General features: G+C 34.7%; 2 protein-coding genes and 1 long non-coding RNA gene across 3 annotated transcripts; 1 reads left to right on the forward strand and 2 right to left on the reverse strand.

Moving 5' to 3' along the window:
• Positions 1–689: 689 nt before the first annotated feature.
• On the reverse strand, positions 690–1,346 carry LOC144418481 (uncharacterized). Its single transcript, XR_013473486.1, has 3 exons — positions 1,251–1,346; positions 1,012–1,106; positions 690–899 (listed from the first exon to the last, which is right to left on the reverse strand). It is a non-coding gene; the product is annotated as an uncharacterized LOC144418481 (long non-coding RNA).
• A 5,024-nt stretch (positions 1,347–6,370) lies between these two features.
• On the reverse strand, positions 6,371–7,930 carry LOC144418480 (uncharacterized). The gene is made up of 3 exons (XM_078109784.1): positions 7,850–7,930; positions 6,808–6,903; positions 6,371–6,698 (listed from the first exon to the last, which is right to left on the reverse strand). The coding sequence occupies exons 1-3, from the start codon at positions 7,901–7,903 to the stop codon at positions 6,519–6,521; spliced, it is 330 nt and encodes a 109-aa protein (XP_077965910.1). The 5' UTR covers positions 7,904–7,930; the 3' UTR covers positions 6,371–6,518.
• Positions 7,931–13,533: 5,603 nt separating this feature from the next.
• On the forward strand, positions 13,534–15,549 carry LOC120340019 (uncharacterized). Its single transcript, XM_078109785.1, has 2 exons — positions 13,534–14,064; positions 14,282–15,549. The coding sequence occupies exons 1-2, from the start codon at positions 13,639–13,641 to the stop codon at positions 14,438–14,440; spliced, it is 585 nt and encodes a 194-aa protein (XP_077965911.1). The 5' UTR covers positions 13,534–13,638; the 3' UTR covers positions 14,441–15,549.
• The last annotated feature ends 577 nt before the right edge of the window (positions 15,550–16,126 follow it).

A 16,126-nucleotide genomic window follows, 5' to 3' on the forward strand; every position in this document is an offset into this window, starting at 1 on the left:
AATACTATTTAGAGTTGGACTAGGCATAATAATACTGAGTATATGCCATCCGACTGTGTTGGGTCCAGTCAAATTACATGCAGCATGTCATTCTCACTTTCTCAGTTTGTGTAGCTTTTTTTTTGGGAACCCCAAACTAACCCAATTCGTGCAAAAATAGTGTAACAAAATTAATCGTGACTTTGCAATTATGAAATTTGTTGAAATCTTTATTTCGAAATAAACGAAAATATGTAGATATTCAGCAGAAACTAGGTATTGACAAAACTTGAACAAATCGTACATTCTGTAGTGTCGGTTATAGGCGAGCGAAGTCTGTTTATACACTGTTTACTGGCCAAGTTTAACAGATAGGCGCAGCTACAGGTGCCTAAGGTGTCCATCTATTAATGGTTCACTTAAGCACAAATTAGGTTCTAGCTGAAAACTTGTCGCCGTGAGAACAACTGATTTAAGTCGTTCCAAGTAAGCACATTTCAAGCGTGATACAATACAACGTTAATATCAAATGTTTTAAAATCGTATAAGTAGCACACGTACAAGTCAATTACGGTAAATGCTAACTTGAGCAACCGGTATACAGCTCCAAACCAAGTATTAAGTACAGCATACATCATCATTGCCATTGAGAGCACGAGACAAAACGTGTTTGACTATTAACATCTATACCTATATATACTAATTAAAAACACTATAACACTACTAAAATACCACTAAAACACTATTAAAAACAATAAATTTTTGATTTCTTGAATATGCCTTATCGCCCTCAACATATAATAATAAACTTCAATCTTATCCTAGAAATATGGTGTTTACTTATCTTGTAGGTCCATTCTTCAGATTCATCGTTCATGCATTCGCAATTCTATAGAACGTGTATCTTCTGGTATTAACCCCTGAAATGAAAACACGGCGTACTTTATTATATTACTCTTCCCAACATATCACAAGAAACCAAGGATATTTTACACTACTTATAGTGAAAAATAATACGTATAAAACACATACATGTCAAAGGAAGTTCATCGTCGTACCTCGCCGAAGTTCAAGTTTTCACCTTCTTTAGAATGTTTGCAATACAATGTTTTTTCAAATTCCTGCTCCTGAGATGAAAAACAAGTACGGCTATAAAACATTGTATTGTAATGTTCAGTGAAACTTTAGGCAAGGATTTTTTAGAATCATTATATATATAATTTTACGCATAGAATGAGTATGAGTTATAAAATACATATAAAATAACTAACTTTACATGTCATTGGCGAAGACGACACAAACGTCTGGAGCAAACGTGAACACGACCGAAATGACCGTGTGCCTGCAAGGTTAAAATCAAAAGAGATTGAACACGTGTAACGACGGAATTATGGGTGATTGTGGTCGGAGTCGATGTGCATGACTAATATAGTTGGAACGCCATGATTAAAACATTTCATAATTTGAATTGAATAAATTGAATCTTTCTGAGCAAACCAATACCTAACCTAGTAACTAGAGAACGTATGAGATGGCTTGTCTGCCGCAGAACCAATGTTCAAAATCACATCCACTATTCATCGATTTTGTAGATTTATATCGGTGACCCGTCAAACCGCGCATATTACAGCAAAAACATACTGACATTTCAGTGTTGAAAATTGTCATATTGCCCACTTCAATTTAATTCATCAGAAAATGAACCATTACAAATAGCTCAGGTGTGCACCCTTGGCAACAATGGTATTACAACTTTTATGACTATATATTAAAACTATATATTCAATTCGTTATTTTAGAGCAGTGGTTCCCAACCACCGTGCTAATGTGCCGCGAAATAATTTTGGTGTGCCGCGAAGAGATTTCATTTTTGAATGTATTCCAAGTGATTCCAAGTCCCAATACCATGAATTATTCCCGCCAGGCATAACAGTCCTACTGACATTCACCATTATTATTCTAAACCTGTTACTAAATGCAGTGTATGTTATATTTACATGAATAAAATCACAAGTATCTGATCTTATTTATTTATTATTTCATAAAAAAACTGGATTAATGTGGGGAAAATCAAATCTAACACACAGTGAACTCACAACAATCATTACACAATTCAAATAAGTCTTGAAAAATGTTTTGTTTTAGGGGAGATAATAATATTTTTTTTATAAGCATATTTTTTGTGCATACTGCTCGTTTGTATGAAACAAATGAGCAAAAATTGGTTATTATCAAAGAATGGTATGTGTCACTGCGTCAAAACCTCAAAATAATTTTTGGATTGCGCTATAGATGCGATTATCACATTCGTCCCGGGTAAGAAAATATGATTACATTCATATTAATTAGGAAAGTTTTATTTATAACCCTAAACAGGAGTTCTTTCACACATCTGTCTGTTGCAAATTTTGTAGAGTTGCCAAAAGTGAGGTAGCGAGCCTGGAAACCGAATTTCCGGAATACAAAAGAAGCATGCACTCACTTATCTTCACCATTCCCAAGGCATCATCCAAAACGCTGCTTGTATATTTTCTATACTCTAGGAGGAGTCACTTTGCATTATTTATTTTCATGTTTTTAATTCGAGATGTGAAATTTATTTAGAACTATTTTATCTGAAAATGACTAAAACCGATCGCTTGTTACAGTTGAAGCCTGTCAATATTTTCATGCAAAACAATTTAATGCGCAATTATCATTATCTTGATCAAAGATACATCACATTTTCATACTAAGCCAGAAATAATATATACATAGGTCACATTTGCTGGCATAACAATTGAATGTATAGGGTAGGGCTACTCAACTGTCGGACCGCAATTCGAACCGCAAATTTCAAATTTTCCACTGATCTACAGACGAGATGAATGTGAGTGACATCATAGATGTGTCTCAAAGTATCGACCTACTTGTTTACTTCCGTGACGTTATCTAATCACCAAGATGTCAACGGTGGCATTATGATTTAAATTTTAACTGCCGTTCAGATTCTTTTCAGTTAGATTTTCACACACGATGGCAAATATCAGCCTGTTTTGAGTTATTTTTGTAACTATCTTCTGTGTTTTCAGTTTTTATTCATAAATCAAATCGCCTTCTCAGCAAATAATGGTACGATATATTTTAAATTTTCAGTACTAGAAAACGATTGAAAACTCAAAAAATTCGTTTTGAATTTTCTCTGAGTCCTGTGCGGCCGGATAATTCATTGCAAACTTTGATAACTTATTTCACTAAATGGAACACTTTATTAAAATATCGAAATACTTTATTCAGTCAAGCCTGTCTGTATTTGTAACGATTGGTCGTCTATGTTGGTAAAGTTTGCTCAGTTAGATAACAAAGGCCTAGCCTATAGCCGTACCAGTAACGAAGATCGAGATTCGTGTCCATACATTTGATCATTGGTCTCTTGTATTTGATTTTATAATACGTTTGTAGTTGGTTGATGAAATATATTTTAAAAAAGTACATTACTTGGTGATTTTGAAGTTTTTTAAACGGATGTTTTGTGTAGCCCAGGTATTGGGTACCTAAAAATCATATTTGATGTCATTTCGTCATGGAAATAACCAGAAAAATATTTTGACATATATATCGTTTCAGCACTAACGTAATATATTGACTAGTGTAGTAGTGTCATGACTATATGAGACAGTCAGTAGACAGGATTGATATTGGTACTGTAGTTGCATGGTGTTCTTGATAATCTAGTCTAAATTGTTATTTAGCTTCAGTCAGTTGTTCGATTTCGACAAAATTAAATAAATGACTATGAACTTCCTTAAATTGACTTTATCTTTTTGTTCGGGAGTATCCGCTTACGATCTCTTAATTAATAGGCTTCATAGACAACTAAATATCCTCTGAGGAATCTATTAGCCTGCCTAGGTTAGCTTACTTGCTTACCGATGTTTTTGCCTAACAAGCAATATACTATGCCGCATTATCTTTTTGTAAACAGTAACACACAAATTGCTTCCTGAAATCGGGGAATTCAGTATAAATGAATTAATATTGCGATATTACACTCATGTCCCTCGCATTTACCGAAATTTGGTAATCGATCAGTCTGCAGTGTTGCGGGGGGCGTTTTGTAAATACGAGATTGAAAAAAAAAGATGACCAATTCGAAAAGATTTTTCAACTTGATATGGGGGGAAAAGTACCTGTTCTTGGAAAACAATTGACGTTTGCGATGCCATTTTTGTTTAAATCACCGATTGTTTTCGTCAGCGTGACGTGTTATTTAAGCCGTAAAAATCGTTATTTCGGTGTTTATCAGAAATTTTCCTCGACATGTAATCGGGCAGTTTACAGCACATTTTTATGTCCGCGGATTTCCGTTGTATTTTGAAGTAATTTTGCTTTTATTTTATTGACCCGATCGCAGATTTAATTTATTACAATTAAATAAACAAAGCAACCATTTCAAATACGTATATCGGTCATAGATTGAATATTTTGTTCAACAGAAAAACCATTACATAATTGTTGAAAAAGTCAGCAAAATACATGTTCATCGAGTCGAAATCCCCGCGTTACGGCTTCTGAATCAGTGGCGTAATCTCGACATCTTACGTGTCTTATATATATAAACGTTTAAGCAGAAAATACATTAACACGCAAAAAACATACGTTTGTTGCGTGCTTTGTTTCACTTAAAACTTAGTTTAACTTCACCAGGTATTGCAAACAAAGCGGAAAACGGAGAATGTATGATGACCACTATTTGAGTATGGTTTTATGCGTACGACAGAGAATAACGAAGTTGTACTCCGATGAGTTTTATGCCTAAACAATCAGAGCAATGATGCTATGAGACTAACACTATTACAGCGCCATCTTAACATAAAACACTAGCGCATTACAAAAGCAGATTTCCAAAGAAAAAAAGGGGGGCGCGAAGTTTGTAAATTTTTTCAAAGGGGGGCGCGACTCAAAAAGTTCAAGAACCACTGCTCTAGTGTATATTTTCAGGATGCTGGTAAAGAAATATGTTACGGATCGTGTATTCCTTAATAATAATATCATAGGAATGCCGTAGGGGGGTATGAACTAAATTGTCATGAGATGAAACAAAAAATTATGTATCTCTAACCCCGACGATGCGTCAAGCAAGCAACTACCGGATATGTTTAAATAATTCTTACTGGTATTTTAGCCCACTTTTGTTCTATGTAGTCATAAATTCAAATTTGTTACGTCTCTTTACAACTCGAGTCATAAGCAAAATTCTTGATCGAAACTATGTTCCGAGGTTTCTAAAAGATGAAAATTTCTGGTTTAAACAATAAAATTTGTAATTGAAGTCGATTTACCTTATTCGAATCTGCATGTACTGTAATAATTCTACTAGAAAGCGCATAGCTCACGAGTCACATTGTTTGGAACAATAAAAATAAATAATCAGATAAGAACTTTTGGTGAAATGAAAACCTTCGAAATCCTCATTCTCTTTATTACTAGTTTGCATGTGTTTCGTGAACCGTTGCATGGCAGGATTTGTTATCGGTTATTGACATTGTTAATTCTAAACAATGAAATGAAAAAAAAAACGTGTGCAATTTATTTTAGATCGTCGAAATGTTGTAATTAGTTTTTGCAAGTAGTTATATGCCACTTATTTAATTGTCTAACATTTATATTCAGCGTTACCACCGTCCAAATAGCATCAATTTAGACCTGTGGTATTGATCCAAACTATGTTCTGATGTGTTCACTTTTCCACATCTATGTTACATCGCTTGAATATGCGAGCACTCTGATTTCGTATAGCTAGAAACTAATTTGTGACGAAAGACGGACCCTTTTTTATTGGCCTATACGCTTCTATCTTTTTGAGAGTAAAATTCAACCATTCTTATATTCTTCGTTTGGGGCACAGTCAAGTCGTCCTACTACTCAATAATGCAATTTTACATACTTTATTGTATTTTCGTTTTTTATAATTAATTTTCAATTATTCTAGAGTTGGGTTAATTGCGCGATAGAATTCACCACGTATATTTTCGATGATAACAGAACTTCCCAACAATTGGAAAACAATGAAAAGATATGTGTTTAATATATTTTAATTCAATGTGAAGACAAGTGCATAAAGTGCTCCCGTGCAACGTGATATAAGTCAAAATTTTAAAAGAAGTATACGGGCATTAGGCATGTCTCATTTCCAATGAGCATCAGATACTTTGCGACGCTAAACAACCGTTAAAATTCCAATTGTTATTACTGATATCAATCAAAAAGTATAAAAAATTATGTTTTCTAATTTATTCTTCGCATAGAAATTATTTAAAATAAATGTGCAATTCCGTGCAATTCCGATCTAAATCAATGATCAGGCAAAACAAAGCAAGAAGGGTCAAAGTTATATATGTGAGTTATATAACTTATATTGTTAAAACTTATTTGTTCTCATCTACTCGAAACTGAGTTTTTAAGTCTCTTTTTCAACTAATTTGAGAATTTTTAATGTTAGAATTACATTTAAAAATAAATTAATTAATTATGTGATGAACACCGTCAACGATCAAACGCTAATAATAGTAGAATAAACAGAAAAATAATACAAGTATATGAAAAAGCTGAGGCGATTTTATGGCATAACCATGGCTGGTCGTAATTACTGGTTCAATTGTTGTGCTTGTAACCTGACATTCTTTCACTGGAGGTGTGTACTGAGTTGTTATATTAACTGAAAGGTATGTTGATATCGTCTGGAATGCAGATGCCAAAAATCATATCAGTGGCTATTGTTAATATACCAATATTCAATTTCTACTTCATCTGAGTTTTAAGGTCAAACAGCAAGTATAAAAAACTTACTGTTTGACTGGCGTTTCCTGTTTGGCACCATAGTTGATGTTCTGCAGAATTGTAAAAATCTTCAAATTCTTCAATGCGTTGCTGTGTCCAGTTGAGCTTATTATCACAATGACGAAATGTTAGATAAAGGTTATAATTTTTAACATTTGTATCCTATGACTTGTTATAATAGAAGATCACAAAATCCATAGCTTCCTAGATAGAACTTCACCAGTATCAATCGATAGACGAAGATGTGCTACAAATTTTCTCCGTAAAATGGTAATACGTTAGAAATGGATGGAAAGCGGGAGTGCGAGGTGTCCAAAAGCCCTCAAAGCGAGTTGTATTTCAGAATGTAAAGTTACCTTCCCTATACCTGTCACATTTTTAGCCTATAATTCATATATTTAATTGCCATTCAGAATCGTAATCTGGAGTGTATTAAACCTCCGATTATTGCTGTTTGAGGTAGTAAGGCTTCATCATCTTGTCAAAAATGTTTATTAGGGAGAAAACAATTTTATCACAAAAATTAAAACTGTTATTCCAATAATAAAATATTTAGAAATATTCAAAATGATATTAACGAAGCCAATTGCAATTCGATAAAGTGGCCAGTGTCTTAAAATATAAAAAATAAAATTGAAGTATTCCGAACTATTATTCAATGATCAACGAGAGGGAATTTTTGCCATCGTACAAATGATTACTCAATTTTACACAGGTAACGAAACAAGAAGTCAATGGTGGGTCGTGGCAGGTGCTAGGAGACGCACGCCTTATCATGAAAATTGATTCTTTTTTGCCACTGCTTCTTTGTTTTAAAATACTAGCGAACACAGTAGTTTACTTCAATCATATGGAAAAAGGTTATTATTGTACATTTAATAACTAGCTGCTTATTATTTTAATTAACAAGTTAGTCGAGTCCCCTCGAAATCGCTATCAAATTCTAAACATTATAGTAGTCGAAACCTAAAATACAATGTTCTCATTAAAAATCAACGTATGAAAGTCAGATACTCTCCAATGTTTGTATTATTTCAAGCATTGATTTTACCTCACTCATGTATTCCAAAACGGTCTTTCCATTTATATCAGCAGGTTCAGTCATTTTGTAATCCGAGAGGTGAAATCCCGAAGTCTTGTCAATTCTTTGAAACATAGTTTGTTATGACAAATATGATGAATATCGAAATACAAAATATGAGTGAAATAAAAATTATTCTTACTTTTGTACCATTGTTGAATCAATTCCTAAATATGACCATGACGTGTTTTGAGGCACAGTAGAGGTGCAGAATACTAAATTTATTCTAGGATAGTACAAAACAAAAGATTCGCACATTTCTTGAAGAGTTCCCAGTCCCCCCTACAAAATATAAATTTTGAATACTTTTTATTTAATATTGATGGTTGTTGCATTTTAGTGAGTATTTGAATCTATGAGATTTGATTTACTAAGATTATCTGAGTAAGTATCAAGGATTTAGATTTCATAAACTCATGTTATAGTAACAATTATTGAAGGAGCATATATATAGTATATTGTTATTAGAACTTAACCGACCTCTGTCATCACTGTTCGATCTTTCGTGCTATAATCACATTCCATTTGAAGATAATCTGTATTTTTGATGATAACTCCCGGATTGAGATATCTGGATTCTTGGTAATTGAAATCGTAATTTTCATCATTGGCTAGATACGGAAGTTCAACTCCATTTCTGCAGAAAAAGTGTATTACTGCCGCAAAAACACAGATTATTTTTTGTAATTTGAGAAATTATAACACATCAATTATTGCATAATAAATACCCATAGCAAAAAGCGAAATGAAATAGCAACGAACATAAATAGTTTTGATTATTATTTGCAAATTGTTCGATTGCAATTGGTATATTGTGATTAGTGAGGTTCGTGAATTGGCGGATGTGAATATGCGGTATGTCTGTACACCTAAATTTAAAAAAAAGCATTAAATTTTCGAATGGATTGCTGACATGCATGAACACGAGTCACTTAACACTCTGAGGAGATAGTTCGCTTTATATTAATTGGAGTATTGAAATAAATTAAAACTATTATATATACTAGACTAGTGGTTTTCATCCGGGTTTTGTGGCACTCTATATCGATACAGTTCAGGAGTTTCGCAAGTTCGTGTACAGATCCGAAATTTATAATACTATATATATTGACTGAATATAATCAAGTACCCATTATGATCGGCAATATTGTGGAACATGCAACATTTCAACAATTCTTTTGTTTTGCCAGTATATATATATATATATATATATATATATATTGTTAGTTTGTTTAAGTAAGAAAATAACAGACAATCAAACTATTTCACAGAAGTTCCTCGAGCCTATGGATTGCACCGCAGAAAAGATTGAAAACTATTGCACTAGAATAGACATACAGAGTGTTGGGAAAGTAACAAAAAAAATTTAAATTTTAAAAGGTTTTATTTATTTCATAAATCACATTGAGCTGATTTTTACTGTGAATTATGTTATTCATTGGTGTATTTCATCTCTCTTGTTCTAGAAATATGAAGCAGGAGAGCGAGAGAGAGAACATGACGCAATCGTCAGCTGTGATGGCCGAGTTAAGGCGTTGAACCCTGCTCGCAGCGCTCCATCAGCAACAGACCCACTTGCTTCAAATTCACAAATAAGTCTCATTATTGTGGAAGCACTAGGTGGGTTCTCACCACCTTGCGGCTTCTGATGCATTATTTCCTGATAAGCAGTAATTTCTCACCAAATCAATCCTTTCTTTGATGTACAACTGGAAGACTTCGAAGTGAATCGAACACGTATGATAACTATGGTAATCAGGATTAAAATAAAAGATTCTAAAACTGAGTGTGTTGAAATTCAAATATGATGAATTAGCTTTCTATGTTATGACTTCAATTGGATTCGCTATCTGTGACGTGATTGTTGCGATGACGAAAAATTTTGCGTTAATTTTTTAACACCCTGTATATCTGTTACAACAGAGAGTTTACAACTTGACTAATTTAGATTATAAATGAACGGCAAGTGTGATTTCTGTTTGCTACAACCAAAGTTAAAGATTGTAAGCATGTATCAAAGCATTTTCAAAACCTCTCTTTTCTTCTGTGGTAATCGTTTCCAGCGAGATCATCACCGGTTGGATCATCACCGGTTGGAGTCTCCAAACGCCCGAATAAATCTTTCAGTATCCGTCTGCATTGACAAATGAAACCAATATAATTACAAAACATGTAATACAAATTATGAAACAATATAAATTAACATTTTTACCTTAAATTCTCTATCGTAACCGCTCTCGCAAGCAGCGATCTGGCGTGAAAATTTAAACATTGTCCATCCATTTGATTCGAAGCCTCCGAGTACTTCGATATTTTGTTCAGGATCAAGAGGTGGGTAAGTGTTTGATGAAGCTCCGTGTCTATCCTGCAAAGTAGGGGTTTCAAAAATGATACGAAACTTCGATAAACTTAATAAAAGGAAAGGAAAAATCTTGAAAGATATAATCAGGTCAAATTTCATTTATGTTGGCTCTATAATACTATGGGCAATAGAACTAAATATATCTACTTTACAAATTCTGATAACAGGCAAAACAAGACAAGCAAACATCATATAAGAGCAGGTCTGGTTCAACTAAAATGGATAAAATATGGTCTGTTTCAAAGCAAACAATGTTACTTTTAACAAGGACTGGTGCATGTCGGTAAACATTTAAAATTCATCTGATATCAAACCTTTTTTTATTACTGACATGCTATGAAAGTAGCACAATGTGAACATGTGAGTATTTCATAAAACTATGTAGATATTTACTGAATTGCGACTTACAGCATTTTTTATATGTATAATACCTCTTAATAATTGTATAGTTACATAGTGATTTATGTATTTCTTACCGTTACTGTAGGGATTCCATTTTTCACCCATCCCACGAAAATGTCGGAGGATGTCATGGCTCCGTTTGGTGATAACCCTATTCCTATTCCAAAAACGAATGTAATTCTCAGTATCTACAATGTCTAGTCTCTGAAAAAGCTAATCAGTTTCAATCACATTATTTTTTATGTTTGAAAATATATATTTTTAAATAAATATATATCAATATAACACGTTCTGCACACCCACAGAAATAAGACTAAGATTAAATATATAGAATAAAACAGCAATATCGGGCAGTTTACAGCACATTTTTATGTCCGCGGATTTCCGTTGTATTTTGAAGTAATTTTGCTTTTATTTCATTGACCCAATCGCAGATTTAATTTATTACAATTAAATAAACAAAGCAACCATTTTAAATACGTATATCGGTCATAGATTGAATATTTTGTTCAACAGAAAAACCAATACATAATTGTTGAAAAAGTCAGCAAAATACATGTTCATCGAGTCGAAATCCCCGCGTTACGGCTTTTGAATCAGTGGCGTAATCTCGACCACTGATTCAGAAGCCGTAACGCGGGGATTTCGAGTCGATGAACATGTATTTTTCAAATACTAATATACATTATATGTATTTTCATTGTACTAAATTAAATGTACTTTCTGGGATTTTTTACCAGATCTCTCGACAATAAAGAATTCGCATGAGCGCAATATATATCAAAACTAAACACAATCGAGCAGGTAATTATTACTTATTGATTGGATATTATTATTATCACATTATTATGTCCGCGGATTGGCGTGGTATTTCAGATCGGTAATAAGTTTGTCGTGAGTCGCCGCCACCGCGAGTTACATAGACACAAATGAATTAAAATAAAGATATATTTTGAATTCGTCTAGTTGTCATAGATTGAATATTACGAGACAGAAAAATTTATTATAATATGAAAAAGCACGCATTTGTAACACAACGCGGAGACCGTTTCAGGAGCCGTTGCATGGAAATTTCCGATTCCATTTTACGACATTTCGCGCGCCCCCCTGAGAGCATCTCGCGCCCCCCAAGGAGGGCGCGCCTCCCAGTTTAAGAACCACTGCACTAGAGTGTACACTATACACCTAACAGATGGATGTACATTTACATGACCTACAACAATAAAAGCTTCTGGAAATATAAGTATGATGTGTGGATTCTAATTGGACACGACGTGACCTATAGATCTTTTGATAGTCAAGTTTTCCGTTTGCGACCCCCAACTTTAAACATCATAAGTAAAGTGTTTATCTATCAAATGAGCGCCTTCAATTTGGCTATACCGCGTATAACGGCTCAGCACCATACGATGGCGATGTGCTCGTTATGGTGATTGGAATAAATATATCGCACAGGCACTTTATATTTGATGACGCGGTTCTGTCTGATTTCCTTTCAAAGTTCAAAATGATTGTCCAAAGATGTTTATTGCTGAGTCAAAATAGTAGGTAGTAAAATAATGATGAAATAGTTGTCAAACATAAATCCGGTAAAATACAATAGTCCAGCGGATAGGACCTCAAAAATGATGGAATTGTGCACTTTTGGAAGCAAGCATGAAACTTGGCACACAAGTGCAGTAGCATATTCTGAATGATTTTGGATATGGTGCCATTCATGAAAATACCTCGTTGCCATGGAAACGAGGCATCATCCGTATTGCTATTTAAGTGAAATGAACATTACTTTATAAAAGGATATTTTCAAGACAAGTGAACCGATGTGTATGTAAGAAGTGAAGAATATGATCAGAAGTGCATGCTGACAATTTCCCTTGATAACAGAATACCTGGTTACCATGGTAACGAAGTATCATTATCGATCAGACACGATTATATGTCGCACAACCTGTATTTTCTGTTATTGTCATGAATCACAAATTAATTAAGCAACATTCACTTTCAAAATGTAATTCCTTTTGTGCTCAATCAACTGACATCGCCGATGGTATACTTTTAAACTCATAGCCACGTAAAGTTGGTGATAATATAAAATATGAATCTCATAGCTGACGGATTATTGTTATCTTGGAGCTATCATATCGTCATCATATATATTAATAAAGATAAATTCATTCTCTTAACTCTGGCATGGGGTATATCAGCCAGATAAAAACGAAAAACTTGCATTATATTTCAGCTCAAACTCGGCTGGAATCGTTGATTATTGTAATCTATATCTAACGTCGCCGTATGTGAGTGCTACAATAAAAAATAAATAGAAAAGCGATTGAAATACTTATATTTTCCAAAAATATATTCCACAAAGACTCCCCAATAACTAGTGGGGGCGATTTTACTATTTAGATATATACTCCTGCACTTTTGGATTCAAGCATGAAACTTGGCACACATGTACAGTAGCATCCCCTGATCAATTTTGCAATGTCAGTCGTTATTTCCGCAATCCCCATCACAGAAACATAGTGGTGTACATACGAAAAATTGTAAAACATTCAAAGATTACAGTATCTTGATGTTTCTTCCACATCTAAAATCATGGCTCAATAAAGCTCAACGAGTCGATTTAGTGTGGGATGATTATTTTGATTACAGCTTAAAAGCAGGCTCGAGAGAAAGAAGAGGAAGAGGCCAACGTAGAAGGGTGCATTCGTCAGCACCTCTGCCCACTGACTGGCAAGCATTTTTGAGATTAGATGAAAATAAGAAGGAGCTTTTCTCTTTTCTGTCTATGGAAGCTGGAGACCTAGAAACAGGAGGAACATAGCTAGATGAAAATAAGAAGGAGCTTTTCTCTTTTCTGTCTATGGAAGCTGGAGACCTAGAAACAGGAGGAACATAGCTGATTGTTACTCTAATATAAAGGGTCGTTTGTCATCCAACAAGGGAAACACACATTCTTGCACTATGCTCACACGAGGAAGAGGACACGAGAATGTTGGTACATGTTGCAGATGCTGCTGCATCAGGTTATAGTTCAATCCTGATGCGAACTGTGGACACTGACGTTGTTGCACTTGCAGTTGCGGTTGTTAATGAAGTTGAAGTTTCAGCACTCTGGATCATGTTCGGAACAGGAAATAATCCAATACCGATTCATAGAATTTCCAAGAAGCTCGAGAAGGAAAAGTCGCAGAGTTTACCCCTATTTCACGCTCTAACAGGATGTGACACAACGTCTTTCTTCCTTGGTAATGGCAAAAAGAGGGCTTGGACGACGTGGGAAAATCTTCCAGATCTGACTAAGATGCTGTTAAGCCTACTGAAGCTAGAGGGGACAAGCGACGTGCCTGCACAATGCATGCAAATGATTGAAAGATTCATCGTTCTGCTCTACGATCGGACAAGTATGTTGTCAAAGGTATGTACAGTTGAACTTAGCAATTACCCAGATGTTAGATAGATGTTAAAATACGGTTGAATCCTAGTTGATGACTAGAATCGACAACATTTCGACATTTTTCTATCGACATGTGTCAGCTAGGTAAGCCAAAAAATAATAATAAGACTCGTTGGATATTGAACAAACTTCAGAAGCAGAAGCTTTTCTCTCGGATAATTATTTTATTTCCCTTCAGGTTATTGAGCTACGACATCATCTGTTTACAATAAAAGGGAAAATGCCAGAGAACATCCCCCCTACATCAAATTCTCTGTTGCAACACATACGTAAAGGCAATCTTCCAAGGTGTATTTATTTGGAGCAAAGCAACAGAGGTTTCACCAAATTTACCTGATGCGCAGAGATGGGGATGGGAAAAAGTAGGGGACAAATTTTTACCAAGATGGATGACTATCCCTGGAGCAGCAAAAATTTGCACAGAGCTGATTCATTGTGGCTGCAAGAAAGGTTGTGCTGCTCGCTGCAAATGTGTCCGTGCTGATTTAGCATGTACACCACTATGTTTCTGTGATGGGGATTGCGGAAATAACGACTTACATTGCAAAATTGATCAGGGGATGCTACTGTACATGTGTGCCAAGTTTCATGATTGCTTCCAAAAGTGCATGATTTTACCTCTTATCCGCTGGACTACAATGCTATTACACAGGAGGGACCAATAATAGCTATACAAAACAGAATTATTAGATGTAAACTGAAGCCAAGCCTAATTATTAATAATATTGAACCCCCCTTTGATTGGTTAGGATACAAATTTACCTCCAAGAGGCTCACGCCGAAAGAGATTGCGCCAATGTAACTAAACTGGCAACGGTAACAATGGGTATTCAATCTTAACCATTTTAACGTCAAATTAATTTTAAAACTTGAACCTCGAAAGAAGTTCTCCATCTAGTCTTCAGAAGAATGACATTTACTGGTAGCACCGTATTTACTTCTCTGGGGTTCCAAAACTGATTTTATATATACTTTGTACCGCGGCACGACGACGCTGAAACTGTAGAATGTAGAATTAGATATATACAAATTCAAAGAAATATAAAAAATCGCAGTTCATGGAGATGGGCATTGAAAACTAATACTAGTTATTAAGCGGCAACATCCTTGGGTAAGTCTACTTAAAAGAAGATCAAACATACACATATAGTATATCAAGGCGAACTAGTATATATACCAAGTAGGAGCCGTTTCCAAGAAAGAAAGTCGACTTCGAAAATCACAATTCAGTTAACCATTGAATTATCATTGAGATTGCGTGCGAGTACTCTCACAATCTTGTTTTTGTGAGGTAATTATGGTCTAATACAGAACGTTGAACGTTTTATAGAATCTATATCAGGAGTTGAATATGCAAACAACTGTATACACATTACGCAGGGGTGTCAAACTCAATTTACCTGGGGGGCGCCGAGACGGAGCCTTAGTGAGTCCGGGCCGCATCCGGTTTTTCACAATAAAAGCATTAAACTCGAAAAGTTAAATTTTTTTCTCTGTTTCTCTATACGCAAAACATGTCAAAAACATAAATGTAAGTACTAACAACTGGTTCCTCCATTTCAGAAAATGTATGTATGTCAATACGTAAGCTTGATTACCATATACGGTACTCCCGAAGTATGTGAACCAAGATGGCGGGACACCGGGACGTAGTATGTGTACCTGGTTAGGATTAGACCATTATGTCACGCCAATGACTCAATTGCGTAAATCATTTTCGGCGATTTTGAGTTTTTTTTATAAAATAGGTATTTATATAATGCTGCCTGCGCACCTGTCGGTTAACTAAGATTTTATCACCTGTCGGTTTACTCAGATTTTATTTTAAGACTTCCGAAACCCATAAAAATGGAGATTTAGTATGACATGCACATTTGTGCAATTGTTTCGCCATAATGAATTATCATTGCTACCACAGGACTATTGTGAAGTCACAAAGACAAAATAACCTCTGCGAAGTATTTTCGAGTTTTTGCATCTCGGATTCTCGCTTAGCACGTATTAATTTGAATCTATACTACAG

Source organism: Styela clava, unplaced genomic scaffold (assembly GCF_964204865.1).
Source record: "Styela clava unplaced genomic scaffold, kaStyClav1.hap1.2 HAP1_SCAFFOLD_25, whole genome shotgun sequence".
Classification (NCBI taxonomy): domain Eukaryota; kingdom Metazoa; phylum Chordata; class Ascidiacea; order Stolidobranchia; family Styelidae; genus Styela; species Styela clava.